At 41.9% G+C, this 27,971-nt stretch overlaps 1 protein-coding gene and 1 long non-coding RNA gene across 2 annotated transcripts in view; both read left to right on the top strand.

Moving 5' to 3' along the window:
- Nucleotides 1-10,003, top strand: part of LOC124259707 (trypsin-1-like) — a 34,383-nt gene extending 24,380 nt beyond the window's left edge. The window contains exons 3-4 of the mRNA XM_046693898.1: nt 8,110-8,261; nt 9,801-10,003. Coding sequence (XP_046549854.1) covers nt 8,110-8,261; nt 9,801-9,959 — 311 coding nt within the window. The 3' untranslated portion in view covers nt 9,960-10,003. The remainder of the gene's footprint in view (nt 1-8,109; nt 8,262-9,800) is intronic.
- An 870-nt stretch (nt 10,004-10,873) lies between these two features.
- LOC124259708 lies at nt 10,874-20,004 on the top strand. The gene is made up of 3 exons (XR_006893896.1): nt 10,874-10,883; nt 12,613-12,622; nt 19,936-20,004. It is a non-coding gene; the product is annotated as an uncharacterized LOC124259708 (long non-coding RNA).
- Nucleotides 20,005-27,971: the final 7,967 nt, after the last annotated feature.

Consider the following 27,971-nt stretch of genomic DNA (forward strand, 5'->3'; position numbering starts at 1 on the left):
TGTCGGAGTATATACTTACTGCTTCTTCAGGTGAATGATGTCACCTTCTTTATTATGGGGAACACAACGTGTCGGAGTATATCCCCACTCCTTTATCAGGTGAATGATGTCACCTTCTTTATTATGGGGAACACAACGTGTCAGAGTATATACTTACTCCTTTATCAGGTGAATGATGTCACCTTCTTTATTATGGGGAACACAACGTGTCGGAGTATATACTTACTCCTTCTTCAGGTGAATAATGTCAACTTCTTTATTATGGGGAAAACGTGTAGGAGAATATACTTACTATATGATCAGGTGAATAATGTCAACTTCTTTAATATGAGGAACACAACGTGTCGGAGTATATACTTACTCCTTCTTCGGTTGAATCATGTAACCTTCTTTATTATGGGGAACACAACGTGTCGGAGTACATCCTTACTCCTTCATCGGGTGAATGATGTCACCTTCTTTATTATCGGGAACACAACGTGTCGGAGTATATACTTACTCCTTCTTCGGGTGAATCATGTCACCTTCTTTATTATGGGGAACACAACGTGTCGGAGTATATCCTTACTCCTTCATCAGGTGAATCATGTCACCTTCTTTATTATGGGGAACACAACGTGTCGGAGTATATACTTACTCCTTTATCAGGTGAATGATGTCACCTTCTTTATTATGGGGAGCACAACGTGTCGAAGTATATCCTTACTCCTTCATCAGGTTAATGATGTCAACTTCTTTATTATGGGGAACACAACGTGTCGGAGTATATACTTACTCCTTTATCAGGTGAATGGTGTCACCTTCTTTATTATGGGGAACACAACGTGTCGGTTTATATAGTTACTCCTTCTTCGGGTGAATCATGTAACCTTCTTTATAATGGGGAACACAACGTGTCGGAGTATATCCTTGCTCCTTCATCAGGTGAATGATGTCACCTTCTTTATTATGGGGAACACAACGTGTCAGAGTATATCCTTACTCCTTCATCAGGTGAATGATATCAACTTCTTTATTATGGGGAACACGCGTCGGAGAATAAACTTCCTCCTTCTTCTGGTGAATAATGTCAACTTCTTTATTATGAGGAACACAACGTGTCGGAGTATATTCCTTACTCCTTCATCAGGTGAATGATGTCAACTTGTTTATTACGAGGATAACATGTCGGAGTATATACTTACTCTTTCACCAGGTGAATGATGTCAACTTGTTTATTATGAGGAACACGGGTCGGAGTATATACTTACTCCTTCTTCAAGTGAATAATGTTAACTTGTTTATTAGCGGGAACACGTGTCGGAGAATGTACTTACTCCTTCTTCAGGTTAAATAATGTCATCTTCTTTATTATGGGGAACACAACGTGTCGGAGTATATCCTTACTCCTTCATCAGGTGAATGATGTCAACTTCTTTATTATGGGGAACACAACGTGTCGGAGTATATACTTACTCCTTCATCAGGTGAATGATGTCACCTTCTTTATTATCGGGAACACAACGTGTCGGAGTACATACTTACTCCTTTATCAGGTGAATGATGTCACCTTCTTTATTATGGGGAACACAACGTGTCGGAGTATATGCTTACTCCTTCATCAGGTGAATGATGTCACCTTCTTTACTGTGGGGAACACAACGTGTCGGAGTATATACTTACTCCTTTATCAGGTGAATGATGTCACCTTCTTTATTATGGGGAACACAACGTGTCGGAGTATATACTTACTCCTTTATCAGGTGAATGATGTCACCTTCTTTATTATGGGGAACACAACGTGTCGGTTTATATAGTTACTCCTTCTTCGGGTGAATCATGTAACCTTCTTTATAATGGGGAACACAGCGTGTGAGAGTATATCCTTGCTCCTTCATCAGGTGAATGATGTCACCTTCTTTATTATGGGGAACACAACGTGTCAGAGAATATCCTTACTCCTTCATCAGGTGAATGATATCAACTTCTTTATTATGGGGAACATGCGCCGGAGAATAAACTTCCTCCTTCTTCTGGTGAATAATGTCAACTTCTTTATTATGAGGAACACAACGTGTCGGAGTATATCCCCACTCCTTTATCAGGTGAATGATGTCACCTTCTTTATTATGGGGAACACAACCTGTTGTAGTATATACTTACTCCTTTATCAGGTGAATGATGTCACCTTCTTTATTATGGGGAACACAACGTGTCGGAGTATATACTTACTCCTTTTTCCGGTGAATGATGTCACCTTCTTTATTATCGGGAACACAACGTGTCGGAGTACATACTTACTCCTTTATCAGGTGAATGATGTCACCTTCTTTATTATGGGGAACACAACGTGTCCGGAGTATATACTTACTCCTTCATCAGGTGAATGATGTCACCTTCTTTATTATGGGGAACACAACGTGTCGGAGTATATACTTACTCCTTTATCAGGTGAATGATGTCACCTTCTTTATTATGGGGAGCACAACGTGTCGAAGTATATCCTTACTCCTTCATCAGGTTAATGATGTCAACTTATTTATTATGGGGAACACAACGTGTCGGAGTATATACTTACTCCTTTATCAGATGATTGATGTCACCTTCTTTATTATGGGGAACACAACGTGTCGGAGTATATAGTTACTCCTTCTTCGGGTGAATCATGTAACCTTCTTTATAATGGGGAACACAACGTGTCGGAGTATATCCTTGCTCCTTCATCAGGTGAATGATGTCACCTTCTTTATTATGGGGGAACACAACGTGTCAGAGTATATCCTTACTCCTTCATCAGGTGAATGATATCAACTTCTTTATTATGGGGAACACGCGTCGGAGAATAAACTTCCTCCTTCTTCTGGTGAATAATGTCAACTTCTTTATTATGAGGAACACAACGTGTCGGAGTATATTCCTTACTCCTTCATCAGGTGAATGATGTCAACTTGTTTATTACGAGGATAACATGTCGGAGTATATACTTACTCTTTCACCAGGTGAATGATGTCAACTTGTTTATTATGAGGAACACGGGTCGGAGTATATACTTACTCCTTCTTCAAGTGAATAATGTTAACTTGTTTATTATCGGGAACACGTGTCGGAGAATGTACTTACTCCTTCTTCAGGTTAAATAATGTCATCTTCTTTATTATGGGGAACACAACGTGTCGGAGTATATCCTTACTCCTTCATCAGATGAATGATGTCAACTTATATATTACGAGGATAACGTGTCGGAGTATATACTTAATCTTTCACCAGGTGAATGATGTCAACTTGTTTATTATGAGGAACACGTGTCGGGGTATATACTTACTCCTTCTTCAAGTGAATAATGTCAACTTCTTTATTATGGGGAAAACGTGTAGGAGAATATACTTACTATATGATCAGGTGAATAATGTCAACTTCTTTAATATGAGGAACACAACGTGTCGGAGTATATACTTACTCCTTCTTCGGTTGAATCATGTAACCTTCTTTATTATGGGGAACACAACGTGTCGGAGTACATCCTTACTCCTTCATCGGGTGAATGATGTCACCTTCTTTATTATCGGGAACACAACGTGTCGGAGTATATACTTACTCCTTCTTCGGGTGAATCATGTCACCTTCTTTATTATGGGGAACACAACGTGTCGGAGTATATCCTCACTCCTTCATCAGGTGAATCATGTCACCTTCTTTATTATGGGGAACACAACGTGTCGGAGTATATACTTACTCCTTCATCAGGTGAATGATGTCATCTTGTTTATTATGGGGAACACAACGTGTCGGAGTATATCCTTACTCCTTCATCAGGTGAATGATGTCAACTTCTTTATTATGAGGAACACAACGTGTCGGAGTATATCCTTACTCCTTCATCAGGTGAATAATGTCACCTTCTTTATTATGAGGAACACAACGTGTCGGAGTATATCCTTACTCCTTCATCAGGTGAATGATGTCACCTTCTTTATTATGGGGAACACAACGTGTCGGAGTATATCCTTACTCCTTCATCAGGTGAACAATGTCAACTTCTTTATTATGAGGAACATAACGTGTCGGAGTATATCCTTACTCCTTCATCAGGTGAATGATGTCAACTTCCTTATTATGGGGAACACAACGTGTCGGAGTAGATACTTACTCCTTCATCATGTGAATGATGTCACCTTCTTTATTATGGGGAACACAACGTGTCGGAGTATATACTTACTCCTTTATCAGGTGAATGATGTCACCTTGTTTATTATGGGGAACACAACGTGTCGGAGTATATACTTACTCCTTTATCAGGTGAATGATGTCACCTTCTTTATTATGGGGAACACAACGTGTCGGACCATATACTTACTCCTTCTTCGGGTGAATCATGTCACCTTCTTTATTATGGGGAACACAACGTGTCGGAGGATATCCTTACTCCTTCATCAGGTTAATGATGGCACCTTCTTTATTATGGGGAACACAACGTGTCGGAGTATATACTTACTCCTTTATCAGGTGAATGATGTCACCTTCTTTATTATAGGGAACACAACGTGTCGGAGTATATCCTTACTCCTTCATCAGGTGAATAATGTCACCTTGTTTATTATGGGGAACACAACGTGTCGGAGTATATCCTCACTCCTTCATCAGGTGAATAATGTCAACTTGTTTATTATCGGGAACACAACGTGTCGGAGTATATCCTTACTCCTTCATCAGGTGAATAATGTCAACGTCTTTATTATGGGGAACACAACGTGTCGGAGTATATACTTACTCCTTTATCAGGTGAATGATGTCAACTTCTTTATTATGGGGAACACAACGTGTCGGAGTATATCCTTACTCCTTCATCAGGTGAATAATGTCACCTTCTTTATTATGGTAAACACAACGTTTCGGAGTATATCCTCACTCCTTCATCAGGTGAATAATGTCAACTTGTTTATTATCGGGAACACAACGTGTCGGAGTATATCCTTACTCCTTCATCAGGTGAATAATGTCAACGTCTTTATTATGGGGAACACAACGTGTCGGAGTATATACTTACTCCTTTATCAGGTGAATGATGTCAACTTCTTTATTATGGGGAACACAACGTGTCGGAGTATATCCTTACTCCTTCATCAGGTGAATGATGTCAACTTCTTTGTCATGGGGAACACGCGTCGGAGAATATACTTACTCCTTCTTCTGGTGAATGATGTCAACTTCTTTATTATGAGGAAAACAACGTGTCGGAGTATATCCTTACTCCTTCATCAGGTGAATAATGTCAACTTCTTTATTATGAGGAACACAACGTGTCGGAGTATATCCTCACTCCTTCATCAAGTGAATAATGTCAACTTTTTTATTATCGGGATCACAACGTGTCGGAGTATATCCTTACTCCTTCATCAGGTGAATAATGTCACCTTCTTTATTATGGTAAACACAACGTTTCGGAGTATATCCTCACTCCTTCATCAGGTGAATGATGTCACCTTCTTTATTATGGGGAACACAACGTGTCGGCGTATATACTTACTCCTTCTTCGGGTGAATCATGTCACCTTCTTTATTATGGGGAACACAACGTTTCGGAGTATATCCTCACTCCTTCATCAGGTGAATAATGTCACCTTCTTTATTATGGGGAACACAACGTGTCGGAGTATATCCTCACTCCTTCATCAGGTGAATAATGTCACCTTCTTTATTATGGGGAACACAACGTGTCGGAGTATATCCTCACTCCTTCATCTGGTGAATCATGTCACCTTCTTTATTATGGGGAACACAACGTTTCGGAGTATATCCTCACTCCTTTATCAGGTGAATAATGTCAACTTGTTTATTATCGGGAACTCAACGTGTCGGAGTATATCGTCACTCCTTCATCAGGTGAATAATGTCAACGTCTTTATTATGGGGAACACAACGTGTCGGAGTATATCCTCACTCCTTCATCAGGTGAATAATGTCACCTTCTTTATTATGGGGAACACAACGTGTCGGAGTATATCCTTACTCCTTCATCAGGTGAATGATGTCAACTTCTTTATTACGAGGATAACATGTCGGAGTATATACTTACTCTTTCTGCAGGTGAATAATGTCAGCTTGGTTATTATGAGGAACACGTGTCGGAGTATATACTTACTCCTTCTTCAAGTGAATAATGTCACCTTCTTTATTATGGGGAAGACGTGTCGGAGAATATACTTACTCCTTCTTCAGGTTAAATAATATCAACTTTTTTATTTTAAGGAACACAACGTGTCGGAGTATATCCTTACTCCTTCTTCAGGTTAAATAATGTCAACTTCTTTATTATGAGGCACACAACGTGTCGGAGTATATCCTTACTCCTTCATCGGATGAATGATGTCACCTTCTTTATTATGGGGAACACAACGTTTCGGAGTATATACTTACTCCTTCATCAGGTGAATAATGTCACCTTCTTTATTATGAGGAACACAACGTGTCGGGGTATATCCTTACTCCTTCATCGGATGAATAATGTCAACTTGTTTATTATGGGGAACACAACGTGTCGGAGTATATCCTTACTCCTTCATCGGGTGAATGATGTCACCTTGTTTATGATGGGGAACACAACGTGTCGGAGTATATACTTACTCCTTCATCAGGTGAATGATGTCACCTTCTTTATTATGGGGAACACAACGTGTCGGAGTATATACTTACTCCTTCATCAGGTGAATGATGTCAACTTGTTTATTATGGGGAACACAACGTGTCGGAGTGTATCCTTACTCCTTCATCAGGTGAATGATGTCAACTTGTTTATTATGGGGAACACCACGTGTCGGAGTGTATCCTTACTCCTTCATCGGGTGAATGATGTCTGTAAAACGTTGTTTTCCTCATAGTAAAGATTTTGACATCCATAAAAAAACTATCCTAATGGTATGTATCACTTCTAAATGTCATTGAAAGACCTGATATCTGTCAAGTTATCCTCTAACTGCTTTTATTCTCTTCTCTGTTCAAGAGATGAAGTTGTTAGATTAAAACTGGCCATATATGTTAAAAATGCAGTTTCCATAAGAAATACACAGCTAAAGATTGGTGTGTCGGAGGTCTAAGATACGACCACCGGCTGGTGTTCAATCTTTTATTTTACCATTTGGGTACAAACTGAGCGTGCCATTTACCTGTAATTAGGAAAACTACATTGTGAGGGCCGCCACTGCCAGCGTTGTGATCCATACATTCAGTGTTTAAACTCCCCAAATTCCAAGCTAGACAGCCGGACTACAGGTAACTTTAAAAAATTACCAGTCCGGATACAAACTTGCCTGTCCGGTTTTCAACCATAAAAAAACAAACCAAATCAGGTTTGTGAATACTTTACTGTTTGTAGGCATCGCAATGAACTACATACACGTGTTGTGATTGGTTATCGTTACATGAACTGTCCAGTCGTAAGCAGTTTAACATAATCATCATGATACCGTAAACACTTTAAACTGACGACAAGAGAACCTGTCTGATATTATGAAATATTTACTGTTCGGGGTAAAAACATCAACCAGACCACCAGACAGGCTACTTTTGAAATTTGACGTCCGCGATGAAAATAGAGCGTTCCGGACGTCGGGCAGGAGGGAATTTTAAACGCTGATCATACATTATGAATTAATATGACAAAGTAAAGCTATTATTGTGACATTTACATGATTACTAAATAGAAATAATTATGAATGTTAATGGTTACTTAACCATTATTAAATATTGTTACTAAAAATACAGGATTGCAAGTTATAAATGAGAAATTGTTTTAATATGTAACTCTTTTGTATGTGGGCCGGGGACCTTACATTCAATAAATATTTGATTAGATTTGAACCCCTGTGTTCCAATTGGCGACAAAACCAACTGTTACTCTCTGGTCACTCTACGAATACGTCATCTCGTCACCGATGGACGGGATCGTGACATCGTGGAGAGAGGAAGGTGTTTTCCAGCTCACAGTAATAATGTACCGTTGGTTGACATTTCATTGAATCTCGAAACAATAATAATATCAGTAATGATCTTATTGTAATGATGAATTCAGTCGTCTTCAAGCCACATCATGGCGGTTGGGAGCTTCACACAATGACTTTTACTTACGTCCGCCAGGTGGCCAGCAGCCAGATAACTATCTCCTGCAAGAAGTGTCGGTTCCAACTTTCGACGGCAACACGTGCGTCGCAGACCAGAACGTCCTCGTCGAGATGACCGACCCCAACAACCAGGTCTGTGCTGGTCAAGCGGGCAAGGATTCCTGCCAGGTCAGTAGACACACCGCAGACGCTGTCAACATCAAGGAAGCGTTCAGCTTTCCTGCGATTACATTTACCTCTTATAGTTTAGCTTTCACCATGTTGATGGGCGGTGTGGTAGCCCCTACACCTGCGATCAAGGTATGTACTGTCACTAACGGGGTCTTAGCACTATATAAAAGGTTCTTAGCGTTACAAGCCCCTGTGGCCTAACGGTTAAAACGTCCGCCCGTCACGCCGAACATCCGGGTTCAATTCCCCACACTTTCATAATGTGTGAAGCCCATTTCTGGTTATATTGCTGGAATATTGCTAAAAGCGGCGTAAAACCATACTCACTCACTCGCTGATTTTCACCATGTTGTCCACGTGTTGAAGTAATACTGATGAAGCTCTGTACTGTAAATGTACTTAAGGTCAGACAATGGTTACTTCCCTTAAGCAGATTTATAACTGGACGCCAGTTTTTTGTTTCATATCCAAGAGCGAATACAGCTGTGTGATCATGCATATGTATTGTGTAATGGTGACAGTGTTCACATGGGCTATACGCAGTGTTCGCCGCGTTTGCATAACGCTTACACGAAACAGTTGGCTTGCTACGCGCCTGGCAAATGACAATGTCCGCGTGGAATATGTAAAGGTCATATAAGGGACACCTTTACGTTTGCGCTGACGTATTTAAAGGTGTCTTATAGATGGAAACGATGCTTTGTGTTTCTTGTTGAGGGAACTCCTCCACGGGTGGAACTGTGTCTTGTTGAGGGAACTCCTCAACGGGTGGAACTGTGTCTTGTTGCGGGAACTCCTCCACGGGTGGAACTGTGTCTTGCTGCGGGAACTCCTCCACGGGAACTCCTCCACGGGATCTCCTCCACGGGAACTCCTCCACGGGTGGAACTGTGTCTTGTTGCGGGAACTCCTCCACGGTCGGAACTGTGTCTTGTTGCGGGAACTCCTCCACGGGTGGAACTGTGTCTTGTTGCGGGAACTCCTCCACGGTCGGAACTGTGTCTTGTTGCGGGAGCTCCTCCACGGGTGGAACTGTTTCTTGTTGCGGGAACTCCTCCACGGGTGGAACTGTTTCTTGTTGCGGGAACTCCTCCACGGGTGGAACAGTGTCTTGTTGCGGGAACTCCTCCACGGGTGGAACTGTTTCTTGTTGCGGGAACTCCTCCACGGTCGGAACTGTGGAGTAACTATAGTCCGTCAACCTAACTTTTCGAACACGGTTTTGTGCAAGTTACGTATAAATAACAGACCTAAGGCTCAATTAATAATGATATCTGATGACGTATTTGCGTGCTGAATTTAAAAATATTTTGTCAACTATTGAAGATTTTACTATCATATAAAGTTTCTAGTTCCTTGAGTAAAATCTTTAATAGTTGACATACATGTTTAAAGTTCAGCACGCAAGTAGGTCGTCAGATATCATTATAATTGAGCCAATTAAAGTTGGAGACCTTTTGTTGTTTAAACGTAACTTGCACAAAACCGTATTCCAAAAGTTAGGTTGACGGACTATAAGACATATTTTTTCTTCAGGGTGATTCTGGCGGTCCGTTGTACTGCCAGCAGAAGGGTCGACAGGTTCTGACCGGCGTGGTGTCCTACGGTACAAACTGTGGTCAGGATGGCTATCCAGTCGTCTACGCCAAGGTGTCCAGCTACGCTGACTGGATCGCTGCCCGTTCTGGCTGTTAAACTACAGACGCTTTATTAGATGAATAAATTTGTTCAGCCTTGAATTGTATCATTATTTCTTTGAAAAAAGGAGCACTCATGTTTTAATGGAGCATGTGTTAGATTTAGTTCAATTGTGTTTGTCCCGAAACTATCAAATCATTTTCTTGATTGTACAAATAAACTCATGGGCCAAAGAAAGTATAGGACTGGAAAAATTATTTTTTTCACTGTTATTGACATGGTTATGAGAATTAGACAATGTTGGCCCCTCTACTGGGAAGGGAAATACACCGCCAAAACGCAACACGTTCGAACGGTGAGAGTGAGTCTTAAGACTTTTCTACTTTGACCAGGATTCTTCGAACTTACAACAGTCGTTTGAGAGATCAAGAGAGAAAGGGGTAGTGTGCGATGTATCTGGAGGACGTATATGGAGAAAGTTCGAAGAATGTTGCTGTATAAATACAATGATAGAAATACCGGTTATGTTTGAAAAGTACCCTCAATCTGATAGCCAGTGAGATTATTGTGAAAGATCGCAATATGTATCATCCTAGACGGGCCCAGATAAAAGTACATGTCATTCATTCCCACATTATATCCCCTTCATAGACACGGTACATGGTTGTTACAGGTAGGGCAAACACTTTCTTCTATAGGTATCTGCCGGTTTCACGCTACATACATGTACTCAGATTATTGAGAAACGTAGCAACGCATGTTCTTCTCCATCACACATATATACCCAGTGATTCAGGATAGCGCTGCAGCAACTCGATGACACTTACGACATACACTATCATCTGCAGTAGTACTGCCATACCTAGCATTGTATTTATTACTCTCTTACATAAGGTGAAATATCACAGGGTCGTCATGATAACGATAATTTGGCATACTATTTATTGTCTTAACTTTCATCTGCGATCAGAATTTAAATCAGTTTTGACGTGAGCATGTTAAGAGAAAAGAAGCTGTAAAACGAATATTAATGTGATCGAACCTATAGCCCTTTGTAAAAGCGAGTTTCAAGCCTCCTACATAAAAAACGTTCACGATAAATATCTGCTAATCCGTGGCACGATTCCAAACCTATCATGAGCATGTGTTTGTGAATCACAATCAAATAGTGATGTTCCATGCCGCGTCAACAACACATTGAAACGCACGAGAATTGCAATACAGGCCCCTAAACCACTGATGCTCCATGACCTTGAGACACATGTGATTGAGCGTATGTAGGGACGGGTAAACAAGACACATGTGATTGAGCGTATGTAGGGACGGGTTTGGAAGACACATGTGATTGAGCGTATGTAGGGACGGGTATAGAAGACACATGTGATTGAGCGTATGTAGGGACGGGTAAAGAAGACAAAGGACAAAATGGATACTCGTGCTACTATACATTTGAATTATAAGTTAACATTCGTTCTTATAAACGCATACTTTCCAGTTTTAACCAAATGTACATTCGAAGGATCTCTTAATCTAGGTTAAGCTATTTGAATCACATTTACAATTAAAAGACCCAAACAATGGTCTGTTGTCAAAATGTTTTGTTTTCCATATCTTGTCCCAATCTGTATCCAGAGACTATATAATAGTCTATTATATGGTCTCTGCTGTATCATAGTCACAGAACGATATTATTTCCCCTTCCGCCCAGCCCTTACTGTAATGCTTACGCCCTAAATGAAGCATATTCCCAGGTCCAGCGTTTGTTATAATCTGCAGGAAAACTCACTGCAAGGTTTGGGTTGAGTAAACATACCAAACACCCATGGCTGTCGGGCAGCAACATCTTCAGTAACATTTACATCTGCCAACGCTTAATTCGAAAGTGGTGAGGCAATACGCAAATGAGGCTAAGGGTCCTGAGCCATGTTTGTGAAATATCTATGATGCCTTATATGAAGTCTATATATAACCTAAGCAAGTCCAGCTATGTATGACTTTAAGTCACTGCTTGAAGAAACGCTCCTTTAGAATATTTGTTTGGTACATATTAGCATTTCACTGACTTAATCATATTGGAAAACACATGGCAACCTATACTTCGTTGTGACTATGATTAAGATCATTGTAAAACACAAGGGATATTTCCTTTGAGTTAACTGACAGGCTTTCGGTGTCAAATATTTGGAACTCCGGCTAAAGGTGATGTTATGCTGTCTGGAAATATAGCTTTTTTTAATGATTTGGTTGCACTTAATGATAAGTGATTCTTAAATGTATATATGATGTTTTTTGAAGGATAATCTCAGTTGATTCAGAGACTTTGCACGTGTTTTCCCCCACTCTTTCCACACCCATCCTTCAGTTTGTATGTTTGTGACATGATCTGCACACTGATAACTTAATAACTGTTTGCAATCTTTACCCAGTTTAGTTTTCCATTTATTTAGCAATTTTCAGTTTCTATTATTTTCTGGAAATTTTGTACGGCGGTACATTTAACAGTTTCACCCAATAACAGTAAAGCATACAGACAATACGTTTCGGTACTATGATAGGTTGATAAGTTTACCTTATATTCCATGATATTGGGATGCCAAAATGATTAACATTATTTTATAATGTATAACAAATCAGACAGCAAAAGGCAAAAAAATTACAAACGCATGAGCAACATAAGTGATGTCAGGTAGTAAGCTTTCAATAATTACAGAAACTGCTTAGTTATCTAACTTTTTGAACTAATTGCAGTCACTAGAGTTTTCTATAATCTACCCCAGAATCAAAATAGGCGTACAGTATATTCCGTCGGGTAACTGAAATTTGAGAAAACGTCAGCATGAGACAATATCTGTATTCCGAATCAAAAAGAGCCCATCCCAAGTAGTGGTGTAACGACTCATCGACAATATCGATGTTTGCATAGTCAGCTATGCGATACGAATGCATAGATACAAAACACAATTAAGGAATACATCAGGATATATATACCCCGAGGGTCCCTGATACATCGATGTATCGCCACAAGAGACGATATATCTCGATACTACTTAAGTACTACTTAAAGTTGTGAGGAATATTGCATTAAAAATAGGAAGGGAGTCTCTTTGAAATCCTTCTAAAATTATAAACAAATTGAGCCTTTTAGGAATTTGTTTGTATCTGTTACATGAACAAAGGAGTTGGTGTAGAAGTGAAAGAGTGTGAACATGTTTCCAAACCTGTGAACTGTACAATACTTGTTTTCAAGTAATTGAAATATGTTTTAGTTGTTTGACAAATAACACCATTTATTCACAACTATGAATGATGTCATAGCTTTGTTAAGAAAGGGAACAAATATAAGATATAAATTGCATTGAATTGCTTGTGAAAGAATTGGTGCACAAACATAACTTCCCAAAGGAAATTTCAGTTTCAAATTTGTTTTGTGGCTTGCTGAACAATGACTGAACCTTCTTCAACATGAAATGTTGAAATTTTATTAGATCAACAGCTCTTTAAGTGTGTGAATGTAACACAGGTTTTAATGAATTTATAACTATTTTAAGTCACGATATGGCTGAAATATTGCCACTATGACTATAAACTTTAACTCACTTACTCACTCACTCTCGCCTCATTAATCTGGTATCAGGATATATCGTCTCCCCACTTAGGCTACGAAACACAGCTCTAATACCAAGTATGTGCATATTAACACATTTTACAACTGTTACAGTAATTTACATCGGGAATCATTAATACATTGTAATCATCTTGTTTTGAAAGTATAGAAATTTGTGCAGCTGTGATCATGAGCATGATAACTCATACAAGTGTGCACTAAAATTAGGGACCTACCGGTTCATGTCTGTGTGAACACACCTGTCTGTGTTTTGTTGCAATAAGGAGTCTCTCCTTGTATGTCATATATAAGAAGTATACCTAAGGTCAGTTATTTAAACTATAATGTAATTTCCATTACAAAAGGTATAAACGGTATTACCTACTGATCAGAAAGGCTTATCAGTACCCCACCGCCACCACCCTAGGCCTACCCCATCCCACACCCTCTCCCGCTCACACACATGCACACACATGCACACACTCCCCAACATACATATTGCTCTGGCCCATAGACCCAATATTTGAACCTTTTAAACCGACACCATGTGTATGTCAAGAAAGGCAGGCACGTTAATAGTGGTGCTGTCATGGGTATCACTTCGCCATGTGTTTCTAATGACCTCCGAGCATTATTTCGTGGTCCATCGCGCTAACGAACCCAATGTGACAGTTACAATACAGAACCATTGAAATACATGTTAAAGTAGTATTAATATTGTAACAGTATATTTACCCATGACCAAACATTTACGCGTGTACTAGATATATGACAAAAAACTTGATTTCAAAGGTATTAAGTCCTACAATCACAGCATTTACATACTTTACACATGCTAGAAAACACATGAAAACAAGGGCCAGATTTACACACCTGTGAAATACATGTAAATACAGAGTTGAGTGTTCGTTTATTTTAACACCCCTTTAAACGTGTGTAAATCTGACAGCCAGATGATACGTAGATTCCAAATGTTTGTTCATATGGCCGCCGGATGAAACGTATATTTCCTAACGTTAGTATATTTGGGTAATACAGTCATTTCCCGTGGTCGGTATTGTAATGAGATCAAACTGTCAGACATACAAAACGCCACACCATCCCTGATGGGTTCAGCTGCATAGAGGGGCGGTGGGGTAGCCTAGTGGTTAAAGCGTTGGCTCGTCACGCCGAAGACTCGGGTTCGAATTATGAGGCGTGACGTAGAACACTGTCCCGAGTGTATATTAGGCGACAGTCACAAGGGGACATTTAGATGATTCTGATCAGCATGAAAAGCAGGCACCATCCCTATTAGAAAATGGATGTTTTCACACTGGTACAACATGTGACCTGCTGGCACATATAGAAGCATGTGTTACAGCAATATCAGAAGAGCCAGCTATTACCACTTTAATTATTGACGGAGCTGTCACGGTTCAAAAGTTGAAACCTGGTACTGTCAAAACGTCTGATGATGTTACTCCGCTGCAAAACATCGCCATGAAAAGATTATGTTACGAACAGGAGCTGCAGATGTTGTAGTGCTTGCAGTAACGCTCAAAACATGTTGTCCCACCAACGCATGCAGCTAACCACCAACATGTACAGCATGTGAAAACACCAGCCTAACAGGCAGGACATATTGTAACAGTGAATATCCATTGGCCGAATTAGTCGTCATCAACGATGTCTTTGATGCCGTGGGTGCAGTCAGTATTTGCAAATATCAAAACAGACGTTGTAACTGTTAATGATGCACAACGATACTGTTGCGATGTGTCTGAACACAGATTATCAAGACCTTCGTACACATTGTGCCAGTGACTGCATGTCTGTGACCGTTCATCATGAAATTGAGGTTCTGTAGGGTGGTGGGGTAGCCTAGCGGTTAAGGCGTTCGCTCGTCACGCCGAAGAACCGGGTCCGATTCCCACATGGGTACAATGTGTGAAACCCATTTCAGGTGTCCCCCGTCGTGATATTGCTGGAATATTGGTTAAAAAGTGGCTTCAAACTAAACTCACTCACTCACACTCTGTAGGTTTTCCTCAGTGTAGTGGGATGTTTCAATCTTTCTTAGTGAGATGTTATATACCATCAAGACGTGATCCTAAGCAAACTTTGTGTATCATAACATACTGAGTCTAAAGAAACTTCACATTCTTTCTTCAGGGCACTATAAAAGAACAAGAGATGGTAAGATGGTGAAATTGTCATTATTTCATTGCTGAGATCTGTTTGATGTTCTCGAGACACTGACTGTGCCATAATCAGTTCAATTAGGCTACACCGCCGTTCCAAAACATGGGTATACAGAATGTCAAGTAACAAGAATAAAAATGTGAAATTTCTCAGTTCAATATCGTGTATGGCCGCCCCGCGCATTCTCCACTGACAAACACCGTCTCCTCATCGACTGCCTGATGCTTGTGAACACGTGGTTTGGGAGTCTGCGCCATTGCTTTTGCAAGGCAGCGCCAAGTTCCTGCAAATTCTGAGGTTGGTTCCTAAGACCACGAAGCCTTCTCCCAAGTGCATCCCAAACGTGCTCTATTGGATTAAGGTCAGGGGACCTCGATGGCCAGTCCATGACGTTGATTCCAGCGTTTTGAAGGAAATGTGTCAACATCGCGGTATGCGGCCGAGCATTATCATGCTGGAACTGTAGACCTGGGCCATGAGCCGCTATGAAAAGAACGAGTTCAGAGGTGAGCACCTGGTGGCGGTAAGCAGCAGGTGTGAAGTTTCCACGGATGACCAGAAGTCGTGAACGGTTGTTCCCATAGAAAGCACCCCACACCATGCAACTTCCGCCCCCGAATCTGTCGACTTCCTGTACACAACATTGGGCATACCGTTCACGACGTCGTCTCCAGACTCTATGCCTGCCATCCGCGAATCGGAGGGTACACCTGGATTCATCGCTAAAGACGACTCGATTCCAGTCTTTCTGGGTCCATCGGAGGTGACGCTGGGCCCACAGCAGACGTTGACGTTGATGAACCGGCGTCAATATTGGCCCACGATATGGACGTCGAGAACGGAGATTGGCAGCCCGCAACCGATTTCGAATTGTCTGTGAGGAAAGTCGACCTCTAAACATCTGAGCCCTGCTTCGTGTAGCCGGCAGAAATCTGTCACGTAGGTGACGTAGGACGATTTGACGGTCTTCTGCTCGTGACGTCACACGTGAACGACCCGACCTTGGGCGATCAGAAATGGTGCCAGTTTGTTGTAGAAGACCTCGCACGTGATCGACTGCACGTGCAAAACCTGATTTGGCACTAACGTCAATTGCACGACGAATGGATGGGTTTGAGTGGGTTTTGCTAACGTTTTTCTAGAGTCGAAAGATAGGGATCCCATTTCGGATACATAGATGTATCATCAGAGAAACATTATTCATTATTTCTCAAATTACATTTTGTGAAGTTTCCTTTTTCACTCAGTATATTACCAGAGCAACACTATGCGCTATGAAACTTCTGGATTAACAATAAACAGCAAAGTACGTCGCTATGTGTCTTGGGAGTAAGCCGATTATTCAGTATAATACTGATAGTCATGCCTGAGGCAGGGAGATATTCTACGGCTGCTTTAAACAACATCTGTTCTCTATTGGTAGTACATGTTTCCCCAGCTGTGTACACCCACACGGGCTTGGTGGCGACAAACATCACATAGCGAGACAACTCAACCCTTGAGGAAGAGTGAGCGAGTTTAGTTTTATGCCGCACTCAGCAATATTTCAGCTATATAGCGGTCGTATGTAAATAATCGAATCTGGACCAGACAATCCAGTGATCAACAACATGAGCATCGATCTCCGCAATTGGAATACGATGACATGTGCCAACCAAGTCAGCGAGCCTGTCCATCCAAACCCGTTAGTCGCCTCTTATGACAAGCATGAGTTACTGAAGATCAGCTCTAACCCGGATCTTCACGGATTCAGCCCTTGAGGAACCTGGATGAAGACACTGGAATTACCATGGCGAGTTAGTCCTACTCCCATTGCTGTGCAATAGGTTCCTTTCACAGGGAAGTCGGCGATAGGGAGGCAGGCTGGTGCGGTGTTGGAGATGGCGTTGAAATCAATGGTGCCAATCTTGAAGATCGCTACATCTTTGGTGGTAAAATATGCATCTAAATAAACATAAGTAAGTATATAATATGTTCAACAATTTTTAAAAAGCTTCCAAGCCTGATAGCTGTCTCTGTTGTTTAGTGCAATGGATGCTGCGTGTAGTTCGTGTGCTGTAGTGCACCTGTAGTTTGAGCGTAGTGCTCATGGACCGTGATTGTTACCTGTAGTTTGAGCATAGTGTTCATGGCCCTTGATTGTTACCTGTAGTTTGAGCGTAGTGTTCATGGCCCTTGATTGTTACCTGTAGTTTGAGCGTAGTGTTCATGGCCCTTGATTGTTACCTGTAGTTTGAGCGTAGTGTTCATGGCCCTTGATTGTTACCTGTAGTTTGAGCATAGTGTTCATGGCCCTTGATTGTTACCTGTAGTTTGAGCGTAGTGTTCATGGCCCTTGATTGTTACCTGTAGTTTGAGCGTAGTGCTCATGGACCGTGATTGTTACCTGTAGTTTGAGCGTAGTGTTCATGGATCGTGATTGTTACCTGTAGTTTGAGCGTAGTGCTCATGGACCGTGATTGTTACCTGTTGTTTGAGCGCAGTGCTCATGGACCGTGATTGTTACCTGTAGTTAGAGCGCAGTGCTCATGGACCGTGATTGGACCAAAATTACCTACAAACTCGTTATCAGAACAATCTGAAAAATGGTAATCCCTCTATGAATCATATTGACTACAATATTCTTTGATAAAAAGCATTACCGATACAGTCACCACGTACAGTAAACATGCGTTAAGCAATGTCAAAACATATTTGCATATGAGGAAGTCACATTTTAATCAAATGATTATTCTGTCTGAATTAATGGTAGACTACTCTAAATTCTCCTTGATAAGATAACAACATTTTGAAACATCAAACGATAACACTTCAGGTCTCTTAAAAAATGAAGGTTTGGCAAGCCCTCAATACTATCTAAATATGTAGCTTTGCAGCTTGGTCTTACACGATAAAATTGGCTTGCTGTATTTCTCAAGGACCGTGATAGTTACGCGTACTTCGTGTGCTGTATTTCTCAAGGACCATGATGGTTACGCGTAGTTCGTGTGCTGTATTTCTCAAAGACCATGCTGGTTACGTGTAGTTCGTGGGCTGTATTTCTCAAGGACCATGATCGTTACGCGTAGTTTTTATGCTGTATTTCTCAAGGACCATGCTGGTTACGTGTAGTTCGTGTGCTGTATTTCTCAAGGACCATGATCGTTACGCGTAGTTTTTATGCTGTATTTCTCAAGGACCATGATTGTTACGCGTAGTTCGTGTGCTGTATTTCTCAAAGACCATGCTGGTTACGTGTAGTTCGTGGGCTGTATTTCTCAAGGACCATGATCGTTACGCGTAGTTTTTATGCTGTATTTCTCAAGGACCATGCTGGTTACGTGTAGTTCGTGTGCTGTATTTCTCAAGGACCATGATCGTTACGCGTAGTTTTTATGCTGTATTTCTCAAGGACCATGATGGTTACGCGTAGTTCGTGTGCTGTATTTCTCAAAGACCATGCTGGTTACGTGTAGTTCGTGGGCTGTATTTCTCAAGGACCATGATAGTTACGTTTACTTCGTGACCTGTATTTCTCTCGAACCGTAATGATTGTTACCTGAAGTCTCTGCATTGTAGTTTTCATGCATATAAACTCTTTTGACGTTGAGCTGGGAGTTTGAAAGTATTCAGGTATGATCGCCGACATTGACGCTCATTAGATCAGCATTGTGTTGACTAGAAAAGGGGTAGTATACACGATGGTGGTTCTACCGCGCTAAAGAAAAATAATGATAAAATAAGAAGGAAAGAAAAGAGAAGAGGTGCATTCGTCCACTTGAGTCTATGGAGACACTTTTTGTCTTCCTTGTTCTCTTCCCCCAACAGTTGACCCAACACCAAGGCAGGTATACGGAAAACAAAATGGAGTCCAGCGCAGAAACAAACAAAACAGTATGTCGATGGGGGTTTGGACCACTCCCCTAGATCGTGTTGTTTCTATGCCTCCTCCAGACAGGGGCTTGCCCAAGGGAAAACCACCGACGATTAAAACTCCGATCCGAAAAAACTTCTATCAAAACTCCAGAAAGTACAAAACTCTGCAGCTCGACTTGTCAGCAAAGTTCCCTCTAGGATCCACATAACGACTGTTCTTAAGTCTCTTCACTGGCTACCAATCAGAGCCAGAATTAAATTCAAGGTCCTGAGTCTTGCCTACCAGTGTTACCATCTTACGGCTCCAGACTACCTTGTTGAGCTAGTCACCAAGCACAATCCTTCCAGAATGTTAAGATCGGCAGATAGACACCTTCTCACTATTCCCAGACAGAAACTCCGGGCATTCGGATATCGCTCCTTCAGCTATGGTGCTCCACAGTTGTGGAATCAACTCCCTTATTATTATTATTATGTTTTACAGATTAAAGATTGTATGCAGCAGAGAGGGTTCAGGGGGATCGGGTGATCCTGGCACAGTCAGGCTGGTAAGGCTCATCATCAGCTCAGGGCCCTTGCCCCTCTACACGCAGCCCAGACAGCGAATGGGACTTCTCCCAGGAAACGCTGCCTAGTCGAACCCACCAAGAACTTTCCGGAGAATATGAAGGCTTCCCAACACTGCAGCCTTCTGCATTACCCAGAGTGTCAGAAGGGCTGTACTCCCGGTGGAGAACCCGGGCACTCTCCTGATCTGCGCCAAGAGATCAGGAGGTACCAAACCAAGGGCACCGAGAACAATGGGGAGCCTGACGACAGTGTACTTGGGATGCAAGCGAGACATTTCAAAGGCGAGGTCCGCATATTTATCATGCTTTTCCTTAATCTTGCCAATCACATTGGTGTCAAAAGGGACAGAAAATTCAATGATATAAATAAATTCATTGGCTTTATCAAAAAGGACAAGATCAGGTTTGTTAGCTGGAATTCTTCTGAGGCTGTATATGGGCCTATTCCACAGAAGTTTGAAAGCATCATTTTCCATGACGCCCTGGACATGTTCAGGGTCGTACCATGGATGGACCTCGGAGTCAAAGCCACAGGCATGTCGGAGACGGTAGTAAAAGCAACGAGCCATGCCATCATGTCGTTTAAGATATGCTGTTTGTGCCAAGGAAGGGCATCCACTGACAAGGTGTTGGACAGTCTCTGTAAATTCATTGCAAAGTCGACATTTCATGTTAATATTCTCTTTAAGAATCACATTTAGGCGATTACGAGTGGGAAGTGACTGGTCCTGAGCAGCAAAAAGGAAGCCCTCAGTTTCACATTTAAGACCAGCCGACTTCATCCAGGCGAAGGAGTCGGTGGGATTGCTATTCTGTTCAACACACTGCATGTACACACGATGCAATGGCTTCTCAGAAAGCTTCTCCACAAAAGACCGACTCTGGGCAGACTTGGTAAAGGACTTCACCTGGTTTACTCCCATCGCTGTACCGTCCAGCAGTACATTGCCATCAGCAAAGTCAACCTCAAATTTCAGATTCTGTCCAACAACCTTGGCACGCTTAAAATAGCTGTGGAATTCCTTGCTTTCATCATGAGTCTTCACATGCATCACCAGAGGATCATCCGATAAATAAATATGTGCAAAAGTACACAATAAAATTCTGTCATGAAGAGCCTCCACATTAATCAAACCCCGACCTCCAGAATTGATTGGCATGTATAAACGGTTAAGAGAGGAACGAGGGTGGTGGGCTCTGTTATCAGACATGATCCTTCTGGTCAGACGGTCAAGACTCTGGATGTCTTGTTTTGTCCAATCAACTACTCCAAAGGAATAGGAGAGGACTGGCACAGCAAAAGTATTGGTGGCTTTGACCTTGTTACGAGCATTTAGCTCTGAGCTCCAGATTTTCTTTAAACGAGATTTATACTCGGCCCGAAGTTTTTCTTGAATCTGGGCATTCTGGAGCTTGTCTCGAACTTGCATTCCAAGATAGGTGTAGGCCTGATCTTCCACAAGATGCTCAATAACTCCTCCCCCCTTGTAACCTGACCGATCCATCATTAGTTACCTTGCCACGTTTCAAATGAAGAGTATTACATTTGTCGAGTCCAAATGTCATGCCAATATCATTAGAAAAGGACTCGACAAGGAGAACCTGCTCTTTCAAATTGGAATCTCCTTTGGCAAGGAGTTCGATGTCATCCATGTAAAGGAGATGAGTAAGAGGTGTTGGGGATCTGTGCTGAGGAGGTCCGGGATGGTAACCCTCCTCTTTATTGAGCAGAAAGCTCAAAGGATTTAGAGAAAGACAAAAAAGCAAAGGACTAAAGGAATCCCCCTGAAATATTCCCCTTCTGATTGGAATAGATTCCGAAGTCTGCACCTGCCCTTGTGAGTACATCTCAAGTTGAGTCGACCAGCAACTCATTAAAGACTTGAGTAAATCAAGTAGTCGCTCAGGGAGGTCAATACAATGAAGAGACTTCAGAATCCATTCGTGAGGGACAGAGTCGTATGCTTTTTTGTAGTCAATCCAGCACATGGAGAGGTTGCGGTGATATGTTTTAGCCTCTTCCAAAATCATTTTCTGTACAAGAAGTTGATCCTTGCACCCCCAACATCCCTTTCTTGCTCCCTTCTGCTCTCTGTAAATTATATCATTGGAAGAGCAGTAAGATGACACGAGGTTTGTCAAACACCCTGTGAATATTTTGTATTGTGTATTCAAACATGTGATAGGGCGGAAGTTTTTGGGATCAGTCAAGTCTCCTTTCTTGGGGAGAAGTATTGTGCGACCTTTGCAGAACCATGGAGGAACATCACCTGTGTCCACGAGAGTATTGAAACAGTGTAGTAATGGTGTTTGGACACAGGGGAACAGTTTCCAATACCGGTTTCGAATGCCATCAGGCCCTGGAGCTGTATTAGATTTGGACTTTTTTATAACACTTTTCAGGCAATCTGGTGAGATGTAACAGACAAACGACCTAGTTACCTTCTCATGCATTGCATGGTCATAATCACGGACCCATGGTGCCTCAAGGTTACAGTTGCCGGGTACAGACCACAACTGTTTCCAGAACCTTTCATTGGCATCCATGGGAGGCCGTTTGTCATGTTCACCATCACCTTTTGTTTTCAGTTGCCTGTAGAAGTGTTTTTCATTATTTCTAAAAAGTTTATTTTGTTTGATGAATTTATTTTTCTTTTCCCATTTTTTCTTTCTTTCAGTCCAAACCTTTATTTTGGCCTTAAGGGAATCGACAATTTGGAGAAGTACCTTTTCTTTTGTTGTCTTGTATTGTAATTTTAATTTTCTCCAAATTGACTTTTGCCGTTTTGACATTGGACTCCCTGATGATCTTAACTTCAGGCACAGTTCTATCCAGGAAATGTATTTTCTAGTTTCCGTTAGTTTTACTTGAAACCGGTTTTTCTTTGGTGTATTGTTCTTAGTGTTAGATGTTTTTCTTTGGAAACTGTGTGAATTTCCTCCAAGGTTCGAGCAGCAGCATAGACACAACAATTAACTTCATGTAATGAACAGTCCGATGAAAGTTTCATAGAAATAATATCATTTAATAAATTGATTTCATTTTTGGGAAAAGATTCATTTGTTTGTTTAATTGGCCTCCGATTTTCTAAAGGTATGCCAGATATTTCATCATAAATAGAATGAAACAAAATATACACAGGGTTTTCGGAAAGATCTGCAACTGAAGAAGAGGAAGAGTGAGGGTCTGAAATTTCGGGGCCAATTAGCTCTTTGTCGGAAGAGTTTCCATCAGCAAGAGGAAAGAGGTTGACACGGACGTCCATTAGAAGTTTTGGGTCTGCTGCCACTTGAGCATTCTGTTCATGCAAAGGTTCCTGACGGGCACCAGTTGTGGGTTGAACTGGCTCACGGGGCAAGAGATTTTTAAGCCGCCGGAATTGATCTCGGAGATTTTGCTCCGTCAGGTAAGCATACATGGGCATGGCATTGTCCCAATGCAGCTTCAGCGACTTGCCATTGATTCGTGGATTTTCAGGCCATCCTGTCGCTCTCGCACACTCAAGTAGTGTGGTTTTAAGGTGGTTTGACCAAGATATTCTTGGTCGGGTTCTGTGCCTTCCCCTGGGGCAAGTCCCATCTCCAGTGTGGTTGGTTTCACTACCGGAGGAAGGCTGACTGGGCTGCGGAAGTGAATTTAAACTTTCCTTTTGGCTGTCTGTAACCCAGTGAAAAACCAGCTTCGGGGGGTCAGCCCTAACTGGGTGATGCACGTTTGGTTCAGGGAATATAATTCCCCTATCTAGGCCCACCACGGAGAGGCGTACATCATCAGGCCCTTATTATTATTATTATTATTATTATGTTTTACAGATTAAAGATTAAAAATTGTATGCAGCAGAGAGGGTTCGGGTGATCCTGGCACAGTCAGGCTGGTAAGGCTCATCATCAGCTCAGGGCCCTTGCCCCCTCTACACGCAGCCCAGACAGCGAATGGGACTTCTCCCAGGAAACGCTGCCTAGTCGAACCCACCAAGAACTTTCCGGAGAATATGAAGGCTCCCCAACACTGCAGCCTTCTGCATTACCCAGAGTGTCAGAAGGGCTGTACTCCCGGTGGAGAACCGGGCACTCTCCTGATCTGCGCCAAGAGATCAGGAGGTACCAAACCAAGGGCACCGAGAACAATGGGGAGCCTGACGACAGTGTACTTGGGATGCAAGCGAGACATTTCAAAGGCGAGGTCCGCATATTTATCATGCTTTTCCTTAATCTTGCCAATCACATTGGTGTCAAAAGGGACAGAAAATTCAATGATATAAATAAATTCATTGGCTTTATCAAAAAGGACAAGATCAGGTTTGTTAGCTGGAATTCTTCTGAGGCTGTATATGGGCCTATTCCACAGAAGTTTGAAAGCATCATTTTCCATGACGCCCTGGACATGTTCAGGGTCGTACCATGGATGGACCTCGGAGTCAAAGCCACAGGCATGTCGGAGACGGTAGTAAAAGCAACGAGCCATGCCATCATGTCGTTTAAGATATGCTGTTTGTGCCAAGGAAGGGCATCCACTGACAAGGTGTTGGACAGTCTCTGTAAATTCATTGCAAAGTCGACATTTCATGTTAATATTCTCTTTAAGAATCACATTTAGGCGATTACGAGTGGGAAGTGACTGGTCCTGAGCAGCAAAAAAGGAAGCCCTCAGTTTCACATTTAAGACCAGCCGACTTCATCCAGGCGAAGGAGTCGGTGGGATTGCTATTCTGTTCAACACACTGCATGTACACACGATGCAATGGCTTCTCAGAAAGCTTCTCCACAAAAGACCGACTCTGGGCAGACTTGGTAAAGGACTTCACCTGGTTTACTCCCATCGCTGTACCGTCCAGCAGTACATTGCCATCAGCAAAGTCAACCTCAAATTTCAGATTCTGTCCAACAACCTTGGCACGCTTAAAATAGCTGTGGAATTCCTTGCTTTCATCATGAGTCTTCACATGCATCACCAGAGGATCATCCGATAAATAAATATGTGCAAAAGTACACAATAAAATTCTGTCATGAAGAGCCTCCACATTAATCAAACCCCGACCTCCAGAATTGATTGGCATGTATAAACGGTTAAGAGAGGAACGAGGGTGGTGGGCTCTGTTATCAGACATGATCCTTCTGGTCAGACGGTCAAGACTCTGGATGTCTTGTTTTGTCCAATCAACTACTCCAAAGGAATAGGAGAGGACTGGCACAGCAAAAGTATTGGTGGCTTTGACCTTGTTTCGAGCATTTAGCTCTGAGCTCCAGATTTTCTTTAAACGAGATTTATACTCGGCCCGAAGTTTTTCTTGAATCTGGGCATTCTGGAGCTTGTCTCGAACTTGCATTCCAAGATAGGTGTAGGCCTGATCTTCCACAAGATGCTCAATAACTCCTCCCCCTTGTAACCTGACCGATCCATCATTAGTTACCTTGCCACGTTTCAAATGAAGAGTATTACATTTGTCGAGTCCAAATGTCATGCCAATATCATTAGAAAAGGACTCGACAAGGAGAACCTGCTCTTTCAAATTGGAATCTCCTTTGGCAAGGAGTTCGATGTCATCCATGTAAAGGAGATGAGTAAGAGGTGTTGGGGATCTGTGCTGAGGAGGTCCGGGATGGTAACCCTCCTCTTTATTGAGCAGAAAGCTCAAAGGATTTAGAGAAAGACAAAAAAGCAAAGGACTAAAGGAATCCCCCTGAAATATTCCCCTTCTGATTGGAATAGATTCCGAAGTCTGCACCTGCCCTTGTGAGTACATCTCAAGTTGAGTCGACCAGCAACTCATTAAAGACTTGAGTAAATCAAGTAGTCGCTCAGGGAGGTCAATACAATGAAGAGACTTCAGAATCCATTCGTGAGGGACAGAGTCGTATGCTTTTTTGTAGTCAATCCAGCACATGGAGAGGTTGCGGTGATAAGTTTTAGCCTCTTCCAAAATCATTTTCTGTACAAGAAGTTGATCCTTGCACCCCCAACATCCCTTTCTTGCCCCTTCTGCTCTCTGTAAATGATATCATTGGAAGAGCAGTAAGATGACACGAGGTTTGTCAAACACCCTGTGAATATTTTGTATTGTGTATTCAAACATGTGATAGGGCGGAAGTTTTGGGATCAGTCAAGTCTCCTTCTTGGGGAGAAGTATTGTGCGACCTTTGCAGAACCATGGAGGAACATCACCTGTGTCCACGAGAGTATTGAAACAGTGTAGTAATGGTGTTTGGACACAGGGGAACAGTTTCCAATACCGGTTTCGAATGCCATCAGGCCCTGGAGCTGTATTAGATTTGGACTTTTTTATAACACTTTTCAGGCAATCTGGTGAGATGTAACAGACAAACGACCTAGTTACCTTCTTCTCATGCATTGCATGGTCATAATCACGGACCCATGGTGCCTCAAGGTTACAGTTGCCGGGTACAGACCACAACTGTTTCCAGAACCTTTCATTGGCATCCATGGGAGGCCGTTTGTCATGTTCACCATCACCTTTTGTTTTCAGTTGCCTGTAGAAGTGTTTTTCATTATTTCTAAAAAGTTTATTTTGTTTGATGAATTTATTTTTCTTTTCCCATTTTTTCTTTCTTTCAGTCCAAACCTTTATTTTGGCCTTAAGGGAATCGACAATTTGGAGAAGTACCTTTTCTTTTGTTGTCTTGTATTGTAATTTTAATTTTCTCCAAATTGACTTTTGCCGTTTTGACATTGGACTCCCTGATGATCTTAACTTCAGGCACAGTTCTATCCAGGAAATGTATTTTCTAGTTTCCGTTAGTTTTACTTGAAACCGGTTTTTCTTTGGTGTATTGTTCTTAGTGTTAGATGTTTTTTCTTTGGAAACTGTGTGAATTTCCTCCAAGGTTCGAGCGGCAGCATAGACACAACAATTAACTTCATGTAATGAACAGTCCGATGAAAGTTTCATAGAAATAATATCATTTAATAAATTGATTTCAGTTTTGGGAAAAGATTCATTTGTTTGTTTAATTGGCCTCCGATTTTCTAAAGGTATGCCAGATATTTCATCATAAATAGAATGAAACAAAATATACACAGGGTTTTCGGAAAGATCTGCAACTGAAGAAGAGGAAGAGTGAGGGTCTGAAATTTCGGGGCCAATTAGCTCTTTGTCGGAAGAGTTTCCATCAGCAAGAGGAAAGAGGTTGACACGGACGTCCATTAGAAGTTTTGGGTCTGCTGCCACTTGAGCATTCTGTTCATGCAAAGGTTCCTGACGGGCACCAGTTGTGGGTTGAACTGGCTCACGGGGCAAGAGATTTTTAAGCCGCCGGAATTGATCTCGAAGATTTTGCTCCGTCAGGTAAGCATACATGGGCATGGCATTGTCCCAATGCAGCTTCAGCGACTTGCCATTTATTCGTGGATTATCAGGCCATCCTGTCGCTTTCGCACACTCTAGTAGTGTGGATTTTAGATGGTTTGACCAAGATATTCTTGGTCGGGTTCTGTGCCTTCCCCTGGGGCAAGTCCCATCTCCAGTAAGGTTGGTTTGACTACCGGAGGAAGGCTGACTGGGCTGCGGAAGTGAAAGACTATACTCTTCTTGGCTGTTAGTAACCCAGTGAAAAACCAGCTTCGGGGGGTCAGCCCTAACTGGGTGATGTACGTTTGGTTCAGGGAATATAATTCCCCTATCTAGGCCCACCACGGAGAGGCGTACATCATCAGGCCCTTATTATTATTATTATGTTTTACAGATTAAAGATAATATGCAGCAGAGAGGGTTCGGGTGATCCTGGCACAGTCAGGCTGGTAAGGCTCATCATCAGCTCAGGGCCCTTGCCCCCTCTACACGCAGCCCAGACAGCGAATGGGACTTCTCCCAGGAAACGCTGCCTAGTCGAACCCACCAA

Source organism: Haliotis rubra, unplaced genomic scaffold (assembly GCF_003918875.1).
Source record: "Haliotis rubra isolate DU_JTF1 unplaced genomic scaffold, ASM391887v1 Scf733, whole genome shotgun sequence".
Taxonomy (NCBI): Eukaryota; Metazoa; Mollusca; class Gastropoda; order Lepetellida; family Haliotidae; genus Haliotis; species Haliotis rubra.